Below are 22,245 nucleotides of genomic sequence, written 5' to 3' on the forward strand. Positions count from 1 at the left end.
TTAGTAATTCCAGCCAGTTGTTAGTTTCATTAATGAGACTGTAATTCTTAGTTACTATGCTTTACAAATCCATTTGTATAATGCATGTATACATATATATTTAGAGAAAGAGCATATTTCTTGTTGCCATAGTAACAATTTAAAAACTTAAAAAGCAGACTTGGGGGACAAAGAAATACTCTGCATTGCCAAAGCTGATAAATTTTTCAAGTGTTCTCCTATGTGTGCATGCATGTTAAAGTTTGTTTACAAAAGGCAAATGAATAGACACTATTACACACTGGAGCTGCTAATGGAATTGGTACTTTATTTCTAGAAAGCAGTTGGGTAAGAAACTTCAAAGCTATTAAAATTATCGTAGACTTTGACCCAGTAAGTCTCCCAATAGTAATCTACCCTCTGGAGAGAATGCAAATTAAAACAAAGGTTTTTATACAAACAAAGTTTATCACAGTTTGTCACAAAATATTTAAAGCACCAAAATGTTCACTTTTAAGGAGTTAAGTAAAATCTGGCATAAGACTATCTTATAGATATATTATGGGATCTTTACATTTTTACACAGAATGGGGGAAGTGCTACCTATCATATCATATAAGTCAGAAAAACAGAATATAAAATTCTATATATACAATGTGATCATAACAACACACAAGTAAATGCATTAAAAATACTGGAAAAAGACATGTCAAAATGTTATCACTGGTTGCCTCTGAATGTTGAGTTAAGGTGATATATGTCTATTTTTGTCACATTTTTATGTACTTTTCAACTTCTTAATAAGAACAAAGAAATTAAATTTGAGACATTAAGCACCACACACACCCAAAATTCACATACAGACTAAAAGGAACTCCAAATACTAACTCTTAGGAACAGCAGCAAGTGTAATGTTATATCAAGAGTGGTTATCTTTATTACTTCTTATACAAACTATGGCAATAGTTTTTCTCAATTGTTCTCTTAGTTAACAGTTTTGCCCTGTTTTAACTCTGACTTATCTTGCAGACTACAGCTAAAGTAATTTTCCTAAATACTTTGTTACACTTTCCTGTCCAGAAACCATCACAGGCTACACCATGATTTATTAAATAATATCCAAATTATCTGGCATCCAAGGCCTAACTCAGTCTTTTCACAGGCCCTCCTGTCGGCCATTATTTCTCTGTAGCTGTTTATTTAGTCTCCCTTACGTTCATTTTTTAATCAGTATATTTTTATGTATTACCTATTGTGTTTAAATATATACATTCTTCTAAGGAACTTACTATCTATTGAGGGACCCAGAAAAGTAAACAAAGTATTATAGACATGACAGTATCTATCAATCTATCAGGATATCATTGCAATAGTTCAGGATAGAGAGAAATGAGAGGTGACTAATGAAAACACTAGCCGTAGGGAAGAAATGCCAGGGAATCAGGAAGTAAAATCAGTTGCATCTGGATATGAACAAAGTCTTAATGGGAACCCAAAGGAAATGTTTCCAAACCCTACATGAGGATGGGAATCTGGCAAGGCTTCCAGACAGAAGGGATATTTGTATTACATGTTAATGCCTTGGAGTTAGCTAGGCCAGTGAAGTGAGGGTGGAGGCAATATTCCAGCTAAAAGGACCAACATGTGTGAAAGCCACAGAGACACGAAACAATATGGCACAGAAGGGGAACTTGACTAATTTGGCTACAGTGCATTAGTACATGTGTGGAGCTGCAAGAGGGGAAAATAGGCTAAGGCCATGAGGGCTCTTGTATGCTGTGCTAAGAAATTTTAATGCTGTCTTCAGGCCATGATAGCACAAAGGTATGATAATCTACATACCCAGAGAGATCAAAGTTAGCTTTCCACAGAAGCTGAGTTTGAACAGTAAGTATAGGTTGCCCCAGTGGACAACAGTGGAGGAAGTATACCAAGAAGCATCAGGGAGGTCATATAAACAGCAAGTTATGGTCAAGGGATTTCAGGTTTTGTGCAGTGTAACTCAATCATAAAAATTGCAGAGGAGATATGTGCTGGTCCACTGGCTCTTAGAGTGGTAGTGGTGGGGAACCCCTGACTGTAGGGATGGCCAACTTTCATGGTGTAAATACTCCAAAGCTTATTTTAAACTACCAATGGTTTGACCACCAGTTTGCAAAATCTCTGAATACTTAATTGCTAGTTTTCACAAACAAGTATGAGCCAGCTCCAGCACACCACTGTCTGGTGGAGTTATGTTCTCAAGAGCCTGGGAATCCATTTCAAGAAGATATACATCTATGTGATGGGCAGCTCTTGGCTACTGAACGGGTTTAAGTAGAGGAATGCCATGATCACAGATGTATTTCAGAAAAGTTCTAGTGTATTTGAGAAGAGAGTCTAGAGAAGATCGAGAATACAAGCAGAGACTACTATGGGTACTGCTGCATAGTCCAGGAGTGAGAGAGATTATAGTAACAGAGCTAAGACAAAGTAGAAGGCATTAAATGATATAAATGCCTAAGAAACTGATATTTCTGTGAATAACAGCCACACATTCTGAACAGAACTTAAAAAACAACAACAACAACAACAAAACAACAACAACAAAAAAAACTACCTGAAGGCTCTGGAGACTAAAACAAAGGCAGATTTTGGAGGGAAGTCAAAATTTTGAGCAAGTAATTTGCAGGATGACTTTCCCATTTTTTTGACTTTGCCTTGAGGCAACTGCAGCCACGGCAGAACAGGGGTGGCCTATCATCTTTCTGGCCCAGGGTACCAGGGGAAATAGCCAAGCATCCAAGGATGCTAGAGAGTGAAGAGCAAACCCTGGAGAGGAGAAAGCCATAAAATGGGAATATAATATTTTTAAATTTGGCCAAACTGTTCAGCTGACTGCTGAACCACACACATGCTTGGGGCAAACTGAATGCAGTTTGTACCCAAGGCTTAAAGAAGTAAACTAACCTGAGCTGCTGCTCACCCAAGTATGAGAATTTCCAGTTTGAGTCTAAACAAGTTAGTTACCTGTTAACTACAAACATCAACACTCTTTGGAGCAGTCATAAGAGAATCCAGAGTCTCCACAACAAAACATGTACAACGTCCATAATATAACCCAAAATTACTTGACAGATAAGAGTCAGGAAAAAGAAATGTTACTCAGTTTCAAAGAAAGACAATTAATAGATGTTAATCCAAAGATGACCCAGATGTTGGCATTATCAGACATGTACTCTAAAGTGTCTGTGTCAAAGGTGAAGGGATTTTACAGATGTAATTAAAGTCCTAAATTAGTTGATTTTTAGTTAATCAAGAGAAAAAATCTTTGGAAGGGCCTAAGATAAAAACCCTAAAAGAGTGATTGGACCCTTTTGTAAGGAGAGAGAGGCATAGAGGCTCCTGCTGGCCTTGGGAAGCAAACTGTCATGTTATGATGGCCTATTAAGAGGGTTCTGGGGCAGGAAGCTGTGGGAAGCCTCCAGAACCTGAAGGTGGCTGCCAGCACCAGGCAGTAAGAAGTTAAGGCCCTTGTCTTATAGCCACAAGAAAATAAATTCTGCCAACAACTTAAGCAAGCTTGAGTAGAGTCTTCCCAAGTCAAGCCTCCAGATCAGAATGCAGCCAACTGACAGCTCATTTGGAGTCTTATGAACCCTAAACAGAGAACGCAGCTAGCTATACATGGACTCTTGACCAACAGTCACTGTGAGAGAGTAAATGTGTGTTGTTTTAAGCTGCTAAATTAGTGCTAATTTATTACAGAGCAATAGAAACATAATACATGGGCCAAGCATGGTGGCTCACACCTATAATCCTAGCACTTTGGGAGGCCATGGCAGGTGGATCTCTTGAGTCCAAGTGTTAAAGAACAGCCTGGGCAATATGGCAAGATCCTGTCTCCACCAAAAAAAAATTAGCCAGGCATGGTGGTGCATACCTATAGTCCCACCTACTCAGGAGGCTGAAGTGGGAGGATTGCTTGACCCTGGGAGGTGGAGTTGGCAGAGAGCTGAGATCACACCACTGCACTCTAGCCTGGGCAACAGAGCAAGACCCTGCATGAAAAAAAAATATGTGTGTGTGTATATATATATATGTGTGTGTGTGTGTGTGTGTGTGTGTGTATATATATAAGACAGGGTCTTACCCTCTCCCCACATATATATATAAAGTACATGATGGAAGAATAAAGTAAATTTGAAGATACCAGGAACATCATTATGAAACTACTGAAAACCAAAGATAAAAGAGGAAATTTTGAAAACAGTCAGAGGAAAACACATTACCTATAACACATTAGGAGAACAACAATCAAATTACTATGGACTTCTCTTTAGATACCATGGAGGCTAGAAGACAGTGGAACAGCATCTTTAAATTGCTGAGAGAAAGTTTAACTTGATAGAGGTCTATTTGGAAGATATTTGGGAGGTTAAAATAACCAGGATTTGATTATTGATCATGGAAGAGAAGGGTCTGGTTTGACTCTGAGATTTCAGACTTAGTTGATGTGTTGCTAGTTTTGCTATTGGGCCAAGACAGGGAGCTGAGTAGGAAAATGTTTAAGACACAGATAATGGGGCAGGGTGTAAGAGCACAACAGAGTAATCCTGAAAACCATTTTGGACACATTGAATTTTAGGCTGCTATAGAGGGCAGGAAGGATGGTATATTAGAAAAAGCACAAATTTGAAGCCATAAATACCTGAGTTTCACTCCTAAGGTTTGATAGCTGCATGAAGAATGGACAGTTTCTTAATTTATTGGAGCTTCAACTTCCTATTCTGCATAATTAAGTGACTATTGTAAATATTCCATGAAAAACATTTATAAAGCTCCTAGTAAAGGACTCAGCTTGGCTGGGTGCAGTGGTGGCTCACGCCTATAATCCCAAAACTTTGGGAGGCTAAGATAGGAAAGATAGCTTGAGGCCAGGTGTTTGAGACTAGTCTGGGGCAACATAGCAAGACCCTGTCTATAAAAAACATTTTTTAAAGTAGAAAGAACTTGGCTCTCTATAACCAAGGGTTCCTTTTTAGTCCTTTTCCCCTAACTAGACATCCAAGTGGACGTATAAAATAGGCAAATTCAATGTAAGAGGCTGGAGCTCAAAAGAATACTCTGACCTGGAGATACAAATTTGGCCTATTACTGGTGCCTAGCTAGAAGTGGGAACAAATAAGCATGCCCAAGGAGAGAGTCCTAAGAGAAGAACTATCTGTTGCTGCAGAACAATGTACAATGGTGATACAGGCATACGACAACTACAGTAGACATTTCCATGCATAAAATGAGAAAACAGAAGACACACAGGAGTTTCTGGTCCATAGAAATTCTTAAATTCAATCAGATAAATGTTGGAAGTTTCTTAATTAGTACTCAGTATTACTCCCGCTTGGAAATAGCTCCCCGTTGCTTGTGGCTTTGTGCACTTGGCTCCAGCCTCTGAGTCACGCATTCTTTTCCATGAAAAGTAGCTTTTGTTTGCACCTTGTAGTTTTCCCAGCCTGCTTTCTGCTGGTAGAATTTTGAAGGTTCAGAGTCGTCTTTTCATTTTGTACTATCCTTACGTCTTTCAGTCTAAGTTGGCAGTGTTTCTGCCAATATTATTCTGTAAACAACTTTGTGGGTCTCTTGTTATTCTTACTGAGGTTTACTGTATTAAACAAAATTACCCCCATGTATCTTTTAGATAAGCCCTTCTCCACTTTAAGATTTTTCTGATATTACTGAGGGACATAACCCTTCAGTGTCTTAGAACTCCTTTTGTTTGACTAGTTCTCTGAGCCATCAATTTAGGTCTTTCTAAGGTCTTCCAAAAGATTTTACAGGCATATTATTTGCTTCATATTTAGACCCAGCTTTTCGGACCATGTCCTGGATTTGATCTTTGCTGGGAAGCCATTTCTTGATTTTAGCATCATTTGCATCTGATAAAGCTAGGAACTTTCAAAATAACAAGTCCTGGCTCCTTTTTATCTGACAGTCCTTTCTTAAGCTTATATCTCCCCTTGTGGATTTTAATATTAGCAGCAGGTAGAAGTTAGGAGGCACTTCAGCACTGCCTGGAAGTCTACTTAGCTTCCGTGTTACTGCAGGTGATAGTGTTGAAAAACTTTCTGCCACCATATAGCAAGGATCCCCTTTCCACCCATTTCCAATAACATTTTTCTCGCTCTCTAGCTGGCAGTCTCCTCTAGGACCATCACATTTCTATTAATAATCTCTCTGAAGTATGTAGACATTCACTAACACTCTTTCCAAGTTCTTCCAGTTTTTACTCACTTTCCAGCTCCAAGCCTCCTCCACATTTTAGACTTTTGTTACAGTAGTATCCCATTTACAGATACTAAATCTCTATTAGTCACCTATTGCTGTATAAAAAATTACCCCAAAACTTGAGTACGTAAAGCAACAAGCACTTATTATCCCACAGTCTTGTTAGTCAAGAATTTGGGGCATGGTCTAACTGAGTGATTCCAGCTCAGCGTTTCTGATAAGGTTGTAATCAAGACAGCAGATGGAGCTGCACTCATCTGAAGGCTCGTCTGATCTGGAAGATCCATCTCCAAAATACTTACCTATATGACTCTTGGTAGGAGGCCTCAGCACTTCACTACAGGGATCTCTCCAGAGAGTCACTCGAGTAGTCTCAGGACATGGCAGCTGCTGTCTTCCAGATCAAGTGATCCAAGGCAGAAGCCACAATATCTTTTATGGCCTAGCCTGAGAAGTCATTCATTGTCTTATTTGTAATATCCTACATAGATCTGCCCTATTCAGTGGGGGACTACACAAAGGCACAGATAACGAGAGGCAAGGATTACTGGGGCTATCTTGGAGGTGAGCTTGCAAAAGGATCAGTAGCTGAATTTGGGAGTTGGGCTGTGAAATAAAATGTATTGAGAGGAAATAAGAGCTGTGAGGAAAACCAAGATGTCACAGGAAAACCAGGATATAATGGTGTTTTAAAATCCAAAAAGGATATTTAGAGGGATAGAATTATCAGTGTTGTTAAATGTCCTAAGGGAACTGAGTGAGGTAAGAATTGAAAAAAAAGAGACTATTGTATTTGGCAATTGGAACATCATTGATGGCTCAAGGAAAGCACTTTCAGTAGAGAGATAGGGATAAAAGCCAGATTACAGTGGGCTGAGAAGTGAATGGGAAGTGATGAAGTGGTGATGATGAGCATGAAGTTTTCGTTTGTTTTAGTATTAATTATGTGTTAGCTACAGAAAGCCACAGGGTTAAGGAACAATTTTAAATGGAAGAAGAGTTAGGCACATTACTATAGGAGGAGAAAGAAATAAAGAAATTAATGATGCAGAAGAGAGAATGACTAATGGCATAAAATCTTAGAAGGGAAGAAAAGGAAAGAATTCAGATCACAAGTGGAAGGATTGATCTTGAAGGAAGAAGTTTATACCAAATACTTATTGCTGTTTAACAAACCATCCCAACACTTAGTGACTTAAAAACCATTTATTAGCTCGTGAGTCTGTTGGTCAGACATCTAGGTGAACTCAAGAGGGTCTTCTGTGGGTCTCACCTGGTCTCACTTAGGAGGCTGAAGTCAGCTGGAAATTAGTGAGGGCTGGGTGGTCTACAATGGCCTCACCCACATATTTAGTGGTCAGCAGGCTGTTTGCCAGGTGTCTTGGTTCTCATCCACGTGATCTCACCAATAAGCTAGCCAAGCTTCTTCACCTGGTAACACTGTCCCAGGAGAATGAGAGCAGAGACTCCAAGGCCTCTTGAACCTGGGCTCAGTTCACACAGCATCACTTCCACTACATTCTGTTTCACAGAGCAAGCCACAAGGTTAAGCCAGATCTAAACAGTAAGGAACTAGATCTTGGTGAGAGTTGCTGCAGAGAATTTGTGGCCATTTGCAATGTACCACAATAGTCTCCTCCTATTCTTGAGATAGGAGGGAGAGAATGAAGATGGACATGAATATGGTTGAGGTTGTATTGGATGTTTGCTGAGAATGAAAGGGAAGAAAAAGAGGACTTTAATAAGGTATTGTTTGCACAATATTTAATCCTGTATCTTATAATAGACAGCCGGGAAGTGTTCCTTTATTTTTGTTATTTTTTTGAGACAGAGTTTTGCTCTGTGGCCCAGGCTGGAGTGCAGTGGCACATCCACAGCTCTCTACAGCCTCTGAGTCCTGGGCTCAAGCGATCCTCCTACCTCTGCTTCCAAAAGTGCTGGGATTACAGGAGTGAACCACCACACCCAGTCAATAAATGTTCCTTGAATAAGTTTTGGGATTTCTCAAGAACATAGATTTAAAATCTTAATAAAATTATAAACACTATTATTTGCATAATGTTGGATACTTTTGTATATACTATTAATATACACACAAAGGAGGCACTGATCTCACAATACATGCCTCAATATACTGTCAATTCAGTTGGGCTCTTAAGAGTAGCTCCTGGTCGCACACCCCTCCCCTTTTTCCCATTCCTGCCCCTTTGGCCTCCTTATGGCCTCTAATGAAAAGTCATAAAATAGAAACATGCTACAGAAGAAGATTAGCAATATACTTCAAATTGGGCACAACTTTCATGTGTGTCTAACTCTTCACATTTTTGTTTAGCCTTTTGTGCTTATTCTATGAAAATTTTTATTGTTTACCATAAACTAAAAGTATGTAACTTAATCACTAAATATTATATATTTAAAGTAGATGTCATTACAAGTTAAATTTGCCACATAATGTCTTTCTCTAATTGTGGAAATAGTTTCCCAGAAATCTACAGTATCACCCTTATTGTTGTGTGGGGCACAGCTGTCTGCAACTAGCAGTTCCATTTGGGGAGGAAGGATTTTATGCCTTTGCTCCCGAGTGGCAGTAACAAGCTTCTTTTTATTGTTGCTGACATTAAGATAACTAAAATCAACAGTGAGGTAAACACTTCTTGGGACCATCTGGCAAGGATTTTAATCCAAAATATTCTGTAAACACTGACTCCATTTGAGTACCCAGGAACTACCGTCCAGCCACCATCAACTGCATTTTCATTTCAGTTTTAAGCAGTAATTGAAATAGCAAAAAAAAAAAAAAAAAAAAAAAGGGAGTCTGTAGACTCTGTCCCTTCACTTTTTTCTCTTAAAATATTTTTAGTTTCATCAGGGATTCCAGGAAACTTACATTCTCTGAGGGAGATTACAGTGCCTTTTGAAGTTGCCAGTAGAAGTAAATGGGGTCCTAGCAGTTTTGTTCATTAAGTATTTAATGCACAGAGCATATTTGGAATTTTTTCATTTTCTGTTGGGAGATACATTCTACCTAAATCAGAGGCAGAAGTTTAGGGTTGAGTTTTCCTTTTCCTTTATATTTCAAAGTTTCTTTGTAAAACTAGTTTATAAAATGACCAATTTGATATTTTTAAAGTCTTTCACAAGAAATGGCAAAGATAGGATTGTGATAGGGTCCTTTATCCAGTCCCAGGGCTGATTTCTAGAGTTTTCTGCAAGCCTGCATGAAAGAGAATGGGGATATTTCAAGTGTGAAGCACCCAGAGGAATGGCTGCTGGTGCTGCTAATGGTCTCTCTGTTCCTCCCCTGGCAATAAATCTCAGATATTGAAATATAGCTTTGGAGAAGAATATACTGAAGATTTCTTAAGCTTTTTACAAGACACTCAAAGCCTTTTCACAAGCCAGTGCTCTGCAAATGTAAATTCTTGATGTCTAAACATAAAGGTCCTTTACCAAGTTAATTTTAAATGTGAATTTTAATACAGAATACTTGGAGAAAGGGAATGCAGCTGGACTATTAAAGCATGGTATTTTGCCATTTTTAAGTAATGGGAAATACTGATTAAGAATGTTGTAAAGATTTCAGCATACATAATGTGATTGTCTTTAATCATAACTTGTTACCATGAGTCTGTGTAACAAAAGCATTAACTCAAAGACAATGGCATACCTGTTATACTGTGGCACTTATTATTTCCGTGCTTTTAAATTATTTCCAGAATATTGAAGACCTTGTTATTTAAAGGTCAGAATAATGCCCAAGACATGGCCAAGCCCACTGAGTGTCAGATGCATGGAATGTTGGATGACTTCATAGTTATGAAATTATTTCATTTCTCATGATAATTCCTGACTTGCCAAGTTAGTGAATTTTAAGAACTCTGAGAGCAGATTTTAAGATAAATGTGAAATAATCCATACTTCTGGAGTCAGGGACTTCCCTTCAGGCATTAGTTCATATTTGACTTGCTTGACTTACACTTGGGGATAAAATGAGTTAGGACAAGGTCTTAGATACCACATTCCCTTACTGGGAAAGAAAACCAACTTGCACAACTTTGGCTGGCTCATATTTCTTGTTATACAGGCACTAAGAAGCAGCGGTTGCCATGAAATACTTTATTTAACCTTTACAAAAATGTTTTCTTAGTACGGCAAGGCAGCTTAGTTAAAATAAATAACTGTAAAAATTTTGGATTTCTCTTATATCCATCTATTGATTTCTTTTTTCTAATTAAAAATTAAAGATAAATTACAGTTGTCCACATTACCATGATGACTAAAAAATGAAGATTATGTAAAAATCGCTTGATCTTTTCTTAGGACATGTGTTGGCATGTCTTCTATTTTACATTAAACTAAATTTTACTGAATAGTGAATATTACATCTGAGAACAGTTTAAAAGAAAGTTTTTATTCAAACTTTAGGTAGGTTTCCCTATTGTTTGTATTTTGTCAAAATTGATTTGCAAACAAATAAAATCTGATAATTTGACTCACAGAGTATTTATCCAAATCTGAATGACTGACAGACAGCCTCTCCAATTTCTTATCTTGTTGCTCCCATTTCTCAGCTCACCTAAATTATTCATCATCATTTCCTTCTAACATACTCTTAACTCTTCCACTCAAGAATTGGGTCTAACCAAATGCATGGCGACCATTGACTATCATTCTGTTAAGAGTGTGTCTGCATAGCATCACAATCTCCTGGTTGTTGACATAACTTAAGCAATCAAAGTCTGTATTTATTTTACTTATTTTTAAAAAAAGAAAATGTGAATTATTTCAGATTTTATAGACAGTCCATCCTCTTCTGTATATACATATATATCAAAGTTCTTTGAATCTGTGCTTTTCAACCCTTTGTGGTGGTACCAAGGGTAAACAGTCTTAAAGACTGTCACACAATTCTAGACTTAAGGCAGCTATTAATATCACAGCTTATGTTTTTTCAGTCACGTATCATTTAACTATAGGGAAGCCTTTAGAAGAATGAAAACAATACATATGTATAATGTTGAAATGACCTCTTTAAAGCAAGCCTATTTATCATTTCATACTTTTTAACAGTATTTATATCTGATTTCATGATTAAAATGTCCAAAAAAGTTATGTATAAAATTTAAAAATAAAATATTTTAATGCATGAAACATCTTTCTCATTAAATCTTTTTGCAAAAATGTTTATGCAGTATATTAGTTTTTCCTAAATTAGGTCACTTAGATTTAATTTTTTTTAGCCCAGAATACCCATTAAGCATCTCACTGTTTTGTAGAAAATAATTTAAATGAAACGATGACACTATTCTCCCCACTTTTCTTTTTTTAGGTTATTTTAAGTATGTAAATTTCAGCCAGAGATTGAACAGAGATTAATTCCTGAATAATAAAAATCCGTAAATCTTGAATTTAGAGTTGTGTTTATAGTTATTTGTGAAAAATAATAAAAAGATTCTATAGCTTGATTATAGGTATGTTGAAACATCAGGCCTTAATGTTTGCTAGAAATGTGTGAAATCTGATACCCTGACTTACCCAGGGAAATTCAAATGACTATTACAAAGTATATGATGAAATGACACAATGCAGTGTTTTAAAGCTATGAAGAATATAGGTATAACATGTGAATAGCATTATTTCAAACAGCCAAACAGTGACTTTCTTGTCAGTTACTTTGTTTCATTGTCTTTCATGCATCAATCCCTGGTGTTTATTGATGATTGATGCTCTGAGAGGAAATAGCAGTTACTGACCTAAGAGTTCACTTCCTCTTCACCCTTCCTTCCTATATCTCTCTCTCATCCTCTGTCTCAAGATTTGACCTCCTAAAACAATGACTTTTTTATTCCAGAGTGACTCCTTCTTTCCAAAATCAGTATTCAGTGACTCCATTTGGGTTACGATCAAAACTGTTAGAGGAAAGTAAGCTGATAAGTTGATAATAGAAAGTTAATTTTCTAAATTCTGTTAAAACAAATGACCAGGAGTTGTTTTCAAAAATAGTTTGAAGCCATAGCTTGCTGCATTTATGACTTGTCTTTGTTTCTAATATAATCAGTGTGTTTGTAGACACAAATTTCGTACAGAAATAACCACTCCATCCCTGGTTGTCACATGACAGGTTAGGTTGTCACCTACTTTTGTTTATCAGAAGTAACATTACTATCATCTTTTGTTCTATTTCAACGTGTCTTTCTTATTTTGGGGAGTAAGCAAAATACATTCTCTGGTCAAACTTTTAACTTCCCCAAGGAGAACACCTCAGAAGCCCTGTGTTTTTCTTACTCTAACAACATTTTGCAGTGTAATTATTCTTACTGAGTATCTGTTTATCCTACTATATCGTAAGCATTTCAGCCCAAGTGAACTGTCTAGTCCTTTTCTATATCTACCATGTGTAGAACAGTTAGTTGGCTTATAGTAAACATTTAATAGCTGTAAATCCTTAAAAATACTCGCCAAATTGAGCCAGATACAGTGGCACATGTCTGCAATCCTAGTACTTTGGGAGACTAAAGTGGGCAGATTGCTTGAGCTCAGAAGTTCAAGAGCAGCCTGGGCAACACGGCCAAACACCAGCTCTACAAAAGATACAAAAATTAGTAGGGCATGGTGCGCCTGTAGTCCCAGCTACTCAGAAGGCTGAGGTGGGAAGATCACTTGAGCCTATGAGGTTGAGGCTACAGTGAGTCATGATTGTGCCACTGCACTCAAGTCTGGGCAATAAAGGGAGACCCAGTCTCAAATAAAAAAACAAGCTGTTGCCCTAGGGTAAAAAGCTCACATAATCGCATTAAATGGCTCCTAAGAATCATGTGAATATGTAATATAGCAGTATAGCAAGTCAGACTCTGTACTAGGAATTATGGAGGCTACAGAGATGAACTGAAGATCATGTCACCCTCTTGGCAAAGAGCCAAGCGTGCAAGTTGGGAAAATTTGGCTTTGACTAGGAGGCTGAACTTGAACTTTTAAAATAGAAATGTACAATTTCTTTTTACCTAAAATGTGGCCTCTCTAGGCATACTATTAGACATTTTTTTATTTTAATAACATTTTTGTCTGATTGCCAAATAAGACATAGTTGTAATATTAAATTTGGAAATTACCTGAGGAAGCACACAAAACACACACGGAAAAAAGGAAACTTAAAATGCATAATCCCATAACCCTGAACTAACCACTGTTAGCATTATGGCATATTTCTAGCCTTTTTCTTCCTTTGGAATAGGCATACATACTTTTTGTTTATTTGTTTTACAAAAATGGGGGTACTGCACATACCTTTTTGTAATGTGTGTTTTTCAATTAATCTGTTGTTAACTGATAGCATTAACATGTTTTCATGCTATGATTGTTTTTCAGCCACTTGAAAGTACTCTACAGTGTTAGTATAGTTTTGAATAGAGGCTCTGAATAACTTCAGATCTTATATCTTTCCCTTCCCAATACTCTGGCCCTGTGTACCTGAAGAAATCCCTCAGCCCCTGTGTACCTCCATTTATTTTTTCATCAGTCTACCTTACAAGATTGTTTTAAGGAATAAGTAATATTAAAAAGCCCTTAGCCCAGTGCTTGACACATAATGGCTAATAAAGGAAAGCTGTTTTTATTTTTACCATGTTATTTGACCAATTTCCTAATACTGCCAAATTTTTATTATTAAACTAGCACTGGGATAAACATCCATCTAGTTACATTCTTTACACACATCTGTAATTATTACTTTAGGATAGATTATTTCATAGAATTGATGCATCAATAGGTATTACAAGTAAGATCTTTTTTATATAAGGATTACTTTTCAGCCACAATTTTTATTCCAACCACCTTTTTATGAATGTGTCAGGTTTCCCTTTATTGTAAGAGGTTGTTTCATGCTAATTACACAGTATTTGTGGCCTTCAATTAATTTAAATAATCTTGAGAGAAAACTTACAGCACCCATATTTTGTGGAAGAATAGCCAACACTTACATCACGACAATGCAGCCTCCGTTATATCACACCCTGAATGATTTAGAAAGGCTTTCACAGTTGAGCTTACTTTCTCTTTTTCTTTTTCCTACCAAAACAAACTACATCAAAGGGTCCAAAAATAATTCAGTTGTATTTATTTCAACTTACTCTTTTAGTTGGGAAATTATATTCTATAAATGTGAAAGGATATATGGGGCCCTAAGAATTTCAGCATTAAAAGTTTCAGCATTGAATTATGACACCAAGCATTAGTCATTACCTAGACATTTTTCTACTTGGTTTTTGGCATTATTTCAGATACGCTGAACATCTTGAAATTCAAATTCCTTGAAAAAGCAATAATAAGCAACATATTTTATTTTTATGCTAATTTAGTAGTGTGGAATGTACTGTCACTTCCACTTAGACGCATGTATTCCAAGCAAGTGATTTAATTTTGATTCAGTTGACTTTCCAGATAGTATTTTGGATAGACAAGAATTATTTTAGTATTTCAACTTAATTTTTACTCATGATGCTCACCTATTGTATCATTTGGGGCCTACTTGATATTTTAATATCAGTACTGCAGTATCTGAATTATGAATCTGAGGGATTACATTGACTTGGTGTTTAATCTAATATTATTATCCCTGTAAGACAAATCTCCTTTGTTGAAAGATCATTCAAAATAGGAAACTCTTCTAAATATCTTGATTTAATACTCATTTTGGTTTTGGTTTTGTTTTGACATTCTTGAGTTTATTTGGACAGACCCGGGGTGAGAGGGCCGAACACCTAGAAGAAGGTGTTGGGCCTCTTGGTGGTGAAGCTTGGCTTGTGCTGGCGACACAGGATGCCATGAGGCAGCAGGAATTTGATCTCAGAGTTGTAGAATTGCTCAGCTGCTGGCTGGCAGCACTTGCTGGCCGCAGTTTTTTCTGCCTTCATCGTCTGTATTGAGTGGGCCCAGGCACAGTATGCAGTGCCCGTGTCTTGTTCTACAGAAAATAGGAGGCAGAGTGTGACCACATTCACCAGGATTTGGGCATTTGGCCAACACCCTATCAAGTATCTGGCACATCCTATTACGTATAGTAATTGCCTGGGGACTGCAACTGGGGGCTGAATTGGGGACTGAGTGACTGCGGTGCCTGGCCCCAGGAGGCACTCATACTAATTCTGTGATACTATTTTATGAACAGATATCACCACTGACATTTTAAGATATCTACTTTTGGTTATTTTGTATTAATCTTGATTTATTTGTTCAACAAATATTTGTTGAATGCCTGCTATACACTAGGCTCTTGGGATATTATGATGAGTTTAGAAGTTTATAAAATAAATGGGCCAGGTTCAATAGCTCGTGCCTGTAATTCTAGCACTTTGGGAGGCCGAGAAGAATTGATTGAGGCCAGGAGTTCAAGACCAGCCTGGGCAAAATAACGAGACCTCATCTTTACAAAAAATAAAAAAAATTGAAAAAGCCAGGCATGGTGGCGTGTACCTATAGTCCTAGCTACTCGGGAGGCTGAGGCAGGAAGATCACTTGAGGGGTCAGGAGTTCAAGGTTGCAATGAGCTATGATCACACCACTGCACTCTAGTCTGGGCAGTAGAGTGACTCTGTCTCTAAAATATAATAAAATGGTGCCTAAGTTTTTATATATAAGTAATATATAAAAATATATTACCAGAATATATATATATACACAGTAGTTTATATCACTTGGATTGCATGTTCATTTTTAAGAACTCTTAAAATTTCTACAATGAATACAATGGATTGGGAATTTTTTTGAAGTTGTTTAAATCTCCAGTTTCTTTTTAGAACATTACATAGTACTGTAGGGTAAATTACTATAAAATGCAAAAAAAAATACACAAATGAGTGTGAAGATAAAATTTTAATTTGTGATACTCAAGTAGAAAAAATCTTGACAATAGTTTTAAAATGAATAGTGAAATATGTAACTTCACAAAAAAGTATTTGGTACCTTTATCATTTATGTTTTAAGGTGCAGTTTAACATTTTTTATTTAGCCATCCACTTTTTCTTTCTCTTCTTGGTGTACTCTGTTTTCCTCGATTTTATCTTACTCTTCTTTCCTCCTAAATATATCAATTCAGGAATTCTCCTTTGGACAAAACTGTGGGTGGTCCTCAGAGCTGATCCCCAATTCCCTGATCAGTAATTCTGTTTTAAGTTTTATTTTGTATAGAAAAAAAAATGAGTTGAAAACTGTATATGCTTCCATCTGAGGTCTTCAATGGGAAAGCTATGAATTTAGTCTGGCTGCCAGCGTCAGGGTCTGCTGGAACAAAAGAAAATGTACCCTCTTGGGACCTTCCATCGAGTGTAGCGACTGTACAACCTGCCTTATTGCTTAGTTTTAGTTGTCATCGAAAACTTCCAACAACAATACTTCCTGTTTGACTTTTTCCCCCACAGTGGAAAATATTAGACACTATCTAAGTAGACCAAAGAGACTGAAAAGCCTGGATAGATTGAATGATAGCAGGGGAAGTAAGGAAGGAAAATCTTAATAGAAAAGAGGTGAAAGAAAATTTCCAAATTGATGGGCGGAGAGGGGAGGGATAGCATTAGTAGATATACATAATGTAAATAATGAGTTAATGGGTGCAGCACACCAACATGGCACATGTATACATATGTAACAAAACTGCACATTGTGCACATATACCCTAGAACATAAAGTATTAAAAAAAAATGTCTTGGGCTTCACGCAGAAGGGATCGTTATTTTCTGTGAAGCCCATTACCTTTCTCTCCCCTGTATTTCTAGCCCACATTGCCCCTCATCCAACTCCTGCAGTCTTCCTGCCTCTCCACGTGCTCTCATTCTTTGTCATCACGTTGCTCACTTATAGGGAAGGTATCAGTGACTATCCACTAATTCCTGCATAACGTGCAAATTCCTTAGTTTAGTAAATCAGTGCCAGCCACAATCTAAATCTACGTATTTAAACTTATCCCCCACCCCTTTATCCATGTTCCCTTTTCTGTGGCCAATTGAGATGGTTAACCTTGTCCGGATCATGTGTAGTCTTTGCACATCTCACACTGTCTTTTTGGCGTGGGAAGGAACTGTCATCTTTGCCAGTTGAAATCCTACCCAAACTCTGAGATGCAGCTGCTTCCCAATGTTTGCTTAATCACAGCACCCTGATCCAGACCCTTCCTTATCTGGACTACTATGTGACTGCTCCTCTCCTTTCCTGACTGCCTCATGTTAGTTTTTTGTTCTTGCCTTATTTTCCCTATATGATCATAACCTCCTTGTGGGGCAAAGAACACATCTCTTCCTCTATATTTCCTCCATAGTGCCTAGCATATTACCTTCCTTATAGTACTTGAGTAATGAAAATGTATTGGATGATGATCAAAATCTCATTTGAATCAGGTGGTCTAACACAGATGTCACTTTTTTTGTGCCTGATTTTATGCTTCCTTCTGTAGAGAAATAAAAATAGGTATGCAAGTATTCGTTACTAAATGGAGACTTACAGTACCTGTAGCAGTGAAATGTAGTCAGTGGGTCCAGCAAGAACAAAACCTCTCACCTTAGCCAGGCATCTGTGGGTATCTGAGCACTCACTGACATCCAGTGCTCAAATCCAGTGCTGCGGGTTCCCAGGCAGGGGTGGTTACACAATGGGAAGGAGAACTGAAGTTCTGCTAGGCCTCCTGAATTTCTTTTTGTTGGTTTCTCTCTTAAGAATGTAGTTCTTTTCCTAATGAATTATATGCATCTAATTGCCAGTGATATTTAGATGTTTTTTAACAGTAGACCAAACATTACAAATGTTCCATTGATGATGCATGTGGGAAGAAGTGTTACAAATGTTTTTCTCCCACTTAATTTTCCTGTGTGAACTAAATCCAAACATATCTGAATTTTCGTAATTCAAAGAAAATATCTGTGCCAACATTCTGAGAACAAATAGCTGCCAAGCAAAACCTGACAGCATATTCCTTGGTGGCATCCAGTCCTTAAAAGCTGTGTACACAGAGTGAGCAGCTATCTAAAGCTGAGCTCATATGCAAATGTGAACATTCCTCACTTAAAATTACATTGTGTACATTAAAACTTTCTCTAGAGTCTATGAAATGTTCAGGAAAAATATAGCTGAGCTTGATCTTAAGTACCTTGCCTCATTATTTTTTTTGTCATTTCCAGCTACTAGTCTGTCCAAAGAAAACAACTTTCTTATTTCTTTTAGTTTTGTGTGTACCCTGAGCTTGATTCCCAGTTGCTGCTATAAAAAACTGAAGTGGTTCCAAACACTGCTATTTTTCTTTGTTACTAATATTTAAACATCAAAGATACTCTGGTACTTTTATGTTGTAGAGTGTATATAAGACCATATTTTCCCTAAAGGTATTTGCTATCCAGGGTGTGTGTGTGTGTGTGTGTGTGTGTGTGTGTGTGTATGCACACACGTGTGTTTTCTTAGCTGTTAGCCTTTTTTAGAAGTCACCTAACTGATAGCCTTTTCCTATCACAAGATCACTGGCTGTGTGTGGAGGAAGAACTGGAGTGAGGCCGTATTAACAGCAGGGAGATGAGTTAGGAGATTTTTAAAAATAATGTATTCAGATTTTTTTTTTTTAAAAAAAAAGCCCTATCTTAACATCGAAAACATATGTTGTGATGACCTTGGGAATTTTTTAAATTTAAGCATGTTATCAGTACTCCTAAGGCTGAAACTAAAAAATAACCTGCTTCCACCAAGACATTTAATATTATGGCAATTTCCATGTAAATCCTTAATGTATTTATTATTAGGGCCTTTTATGGTAGTCTTACAGGATGTTTTCAAAGTTTTATTCTGTCTAGTAATTGGGAGTTTTTCATGAGATTTACCTTTGTTAACTCTGTTAAAAAATTGTATGTGATGTGAAAGAAAACTTTAAATTGTTTGCATATGATATAAATACATTTTTCTTAAAATATCAGTTTTTGGCCAGGTGCAGTGGCTCACACCTGTAATCCCAGCACTTTGAGAGGCTGAGGCAGGCAGATCATGAGGTCAAGAGATCGAGACCAGCCTGGCCAACATGGTGAAACCCCATCTCTACTAAAAATACAAAAATTAGCCGGGCGTGGTGGCACGCCTGTAGTCCCAGCTACTCAGGAGGCTGAGGCAGGAGAATCGCTTGAACCCAGGAGGTGGAGGTTGCAGTGAGCTGAGATCACGTCACTGCACTCCAGCCTGGTGACAGAGCAAGACTCAAAAAAAAAAAAAAGAGTCAGATTTCTTTCCTTGTACTTACAAATCATAGAACATTGTTTTCATTTAAACCTGTTTCCTAAAAAAGTACTAATTATTGTATATATATTTTGGAATACTCATGTAGTTAAACTGATTTTCTTAGCTGCAGTTAGTGGGTAAGAGTAGAAATAGGACGTATCTGATCCCAAAATAAATCCAAATATGACCAGACATGGCAATGCTACATGAATAAATATAAATATGTATCAAGAGACTCAATTGGTAAACGTTACAGTAAGTACATAACAAAAAAATAGAACAAATGCATCATATCTTACATTTAAAATGTTGAAGGTATTTCTAATTTGATATATCTGTGATCTCATAAGGAGAGTATATTAAATGAATTACATCTTCAAACTGCTATTTTGTTCTTCATCAAAAGAAAAAAGTAAGGTATGGCAATTTATGGTTAAATAAAAAAAAAAATACAAATCAAATTTAACTTTAATTACTGTCTAGCCATAAGAAGAAATAAACTATCAGCGAATACCAAGGTTCTTTGATCTCACACTTCAACCTTTTTGTCCTCCAGATGAATGAAATGATCTTTTCTCAAATGTTCAGCAGGCCTTTTACCATTTGATAGGACAATTATTTTTAAGAAGGTTTAAAATGTGATCTGAAAAACCACATTGACTCTATGTGGCATATTTGCTATTCTTAGCCTGGTGGAATAAGTTGGAAGTGGATGAATAATGCAGGTTAGAAAGAAAACAGATGCGAAATATTACAAATGGAAAGGTTTTCCAGCAGTGAGACTTTCATTTTAGGACTAGGTTTTCGTTGGCACATTTGGCAATATGACGGTTATTGTTTTTCTCTCCAGCTGTTACACATCTGTATTGAAGGCTGGGGCAACTGGCGTTGGTCAGAGCCTTTCAGTGTGGACCATGCCGGGACTTTTATTAGAACAATTCAGTACAGGGGTCGAACTGCTTCTCTCATCATCAAGGTTCAGCGACTCAATGGAGTACAAAAACAGGTAAGTTTCTTTGTGTTCCTGACCCAGACACCTCTTCATTATTCAGTGTAATGGAGAAGAAACGTAAATGAAAATAATTAATAATTTTCTAAAAATCGCAGTGGTTATACCTAGTTATATCTGCTACTAGCACGCATGTGAGCATTTAATAAATGCTTATCTATGATCTTGACAATGATGATGGCTTCAAACCCTTTGTCCCACTTCTTTTACAAGAGCTGCTAACGAGCAGTAAAATTTACTGATTTTAGTTTCACCTCTTCTCCCTGTCACCACCTACCTTCTGGTGAAGGTGCTAATGAGCTGTGAAATAGCCAAAAGTCCTTTATTGAGAAGGAAAAGCAGCAAAGAGTAGTGGGAACCCTGGATAATCCACCAGCGGATAACCAAGAGTTGGTTCTCACACGTGAGAATGATCTGTAAGGAAGTGCTGTGATACTCTCCCATGACAGAGTGGGCCTGGGTCTCCAGCAAGCTTTGCTTTTCCTAGGAGTTAATATTAACTGCAGTAAAAATTCACTGCAGCCTAACTCTTGGCATATAAAACCTCAGCTCTCAGCACATATTTTTACGTATTTTATAAAACTTCCTTTTGGCTGTTTTTGAAGTTCTAAGACTGCAAAGGGAAAAAAGTATCTGACACTTTCTTTGTGTTCTTGAGATGTGAAAATGTGGTTTCTAAAAGATGTTTTTCAAGCATGGAGCATATGACGAGTAGAAAGAAAAAAAGGAAGTATTAAAATCTGAAAACTGGCTTCACTGCACACATAATAACTGGATTTGTCGTTAGAATTTCAACATATACATTTACATCTGGATTGTAACAGTCTATCCGGAGCTTTTGTGGGACATGATAGAAACAGCACTTAGTCCCTGGAAAAGGGGAGCTTCCCCTATGGGGCAGCAGGGGCTATTCTGTTGCTGCATGCCAAGGAGGAAGCAGGAAGCTACTAGCGAGATGAACAGTAGGACCCACACCATATGCATTCTTGGTCTGCACCTAATCAAGGAGCTGGACTTGATGATCTTATTATTGTGGGCCACAGAAATAAAAAGAGAACTCAACTCTAGCAGAGGAGTCTCAGAAAAGAAGCATGGAAGACTCCCCAATTAACTGAGCATTCCTCAGAATATTTATTGATTGCCTAAAGTGGAACAAAGTAAAATGGAAAACACCAAGTATGTGAAACAATCTTTGCTTTTAAATTGCAATTTTATGTAAGCCCAACAATGTATACAACTGACAGTAAGTGTAAAGGGAATTTAGAGGTTTCACTGAGAAGATATGACTTGAGCTGGGCTTTGGAAAATATGTAGAATTTGGATTAAGAGAGAGCATTCCAAGTAGACAGTATAGCATAAACGAAGAGACAAATATGGGACAAATGAGTCTTACTGAAGGATTCCTGCGGGGACCAGCCTACTAGTGTGAGCATTGAGCCAAAGAGAACAAGAAGTGTCACTAACTCCCATCTGCGCTCAGAACACTCTTACATGAATTTGCTCTCAATGAGTATCTGCCCAGTAAGTATGTACTAATTTTCTGATTCTGTCACTCATGGTCTTTCAAGAATGTCTTATCCACCTTCCCATTCAGTAGTATGTCTGAGAAAAGGTCATCCAGCCTCTTTGAATAGTTCAGATGACAAGAGGCTCATTCTCTCACACAGCAGCCCTTTCTGTTGGCTACTACCAGCTAAGTTTTCTTCCTAATTTTGAACCAAAAATCTTTCACCATTCCACCACCTTTCCCTAGAACT

The 22,245-nt window shown here is 37.3% G+C and overlaps 1 protein-coding gene across 7 annotated transcripts in view; it reads left to right on the forward strand.

Annotated features, from left to right (window-relative positions):
- The window catches only part of VPS13B (vacuolar protein sorting 13 homolog B), an 870,718-nt gene that overhangs the window by 782,139 nt on the left and 66,334 nt on the right, over nt 1-22,245 (forward strand). For all 7 annotated transcript variants that reach the window (XM_037999868.2, XM_073018246.1, XM_037999863.2 and 4 more), the window contains exon 44: nt 20,330-20,485. In XM_037999868.2, coding sequence (XP_037855796.2) covers nt 20,330-20,485 — 156 coding nt within the window. The remainder of the gene's footprint in view (nt 1-20,329; nt 20,486-22,245) is intronic.

The sequence above is a fragment of the Chlorocebus sabaeus genome, chromosome 8, assembly GCF_047675955.1.
Source record: "Chlorocebus sabaeus isolate Y175 chromosome 8, mChlSab1.0.hap1, whole genome shotgun sequence".
Lineage (NCBI taxonomy): Eukaryota > Metazoa > Chordata > Mammalia > Primates > Cercopithecidae > Chlorocebus > Chlorocebus sabaeus.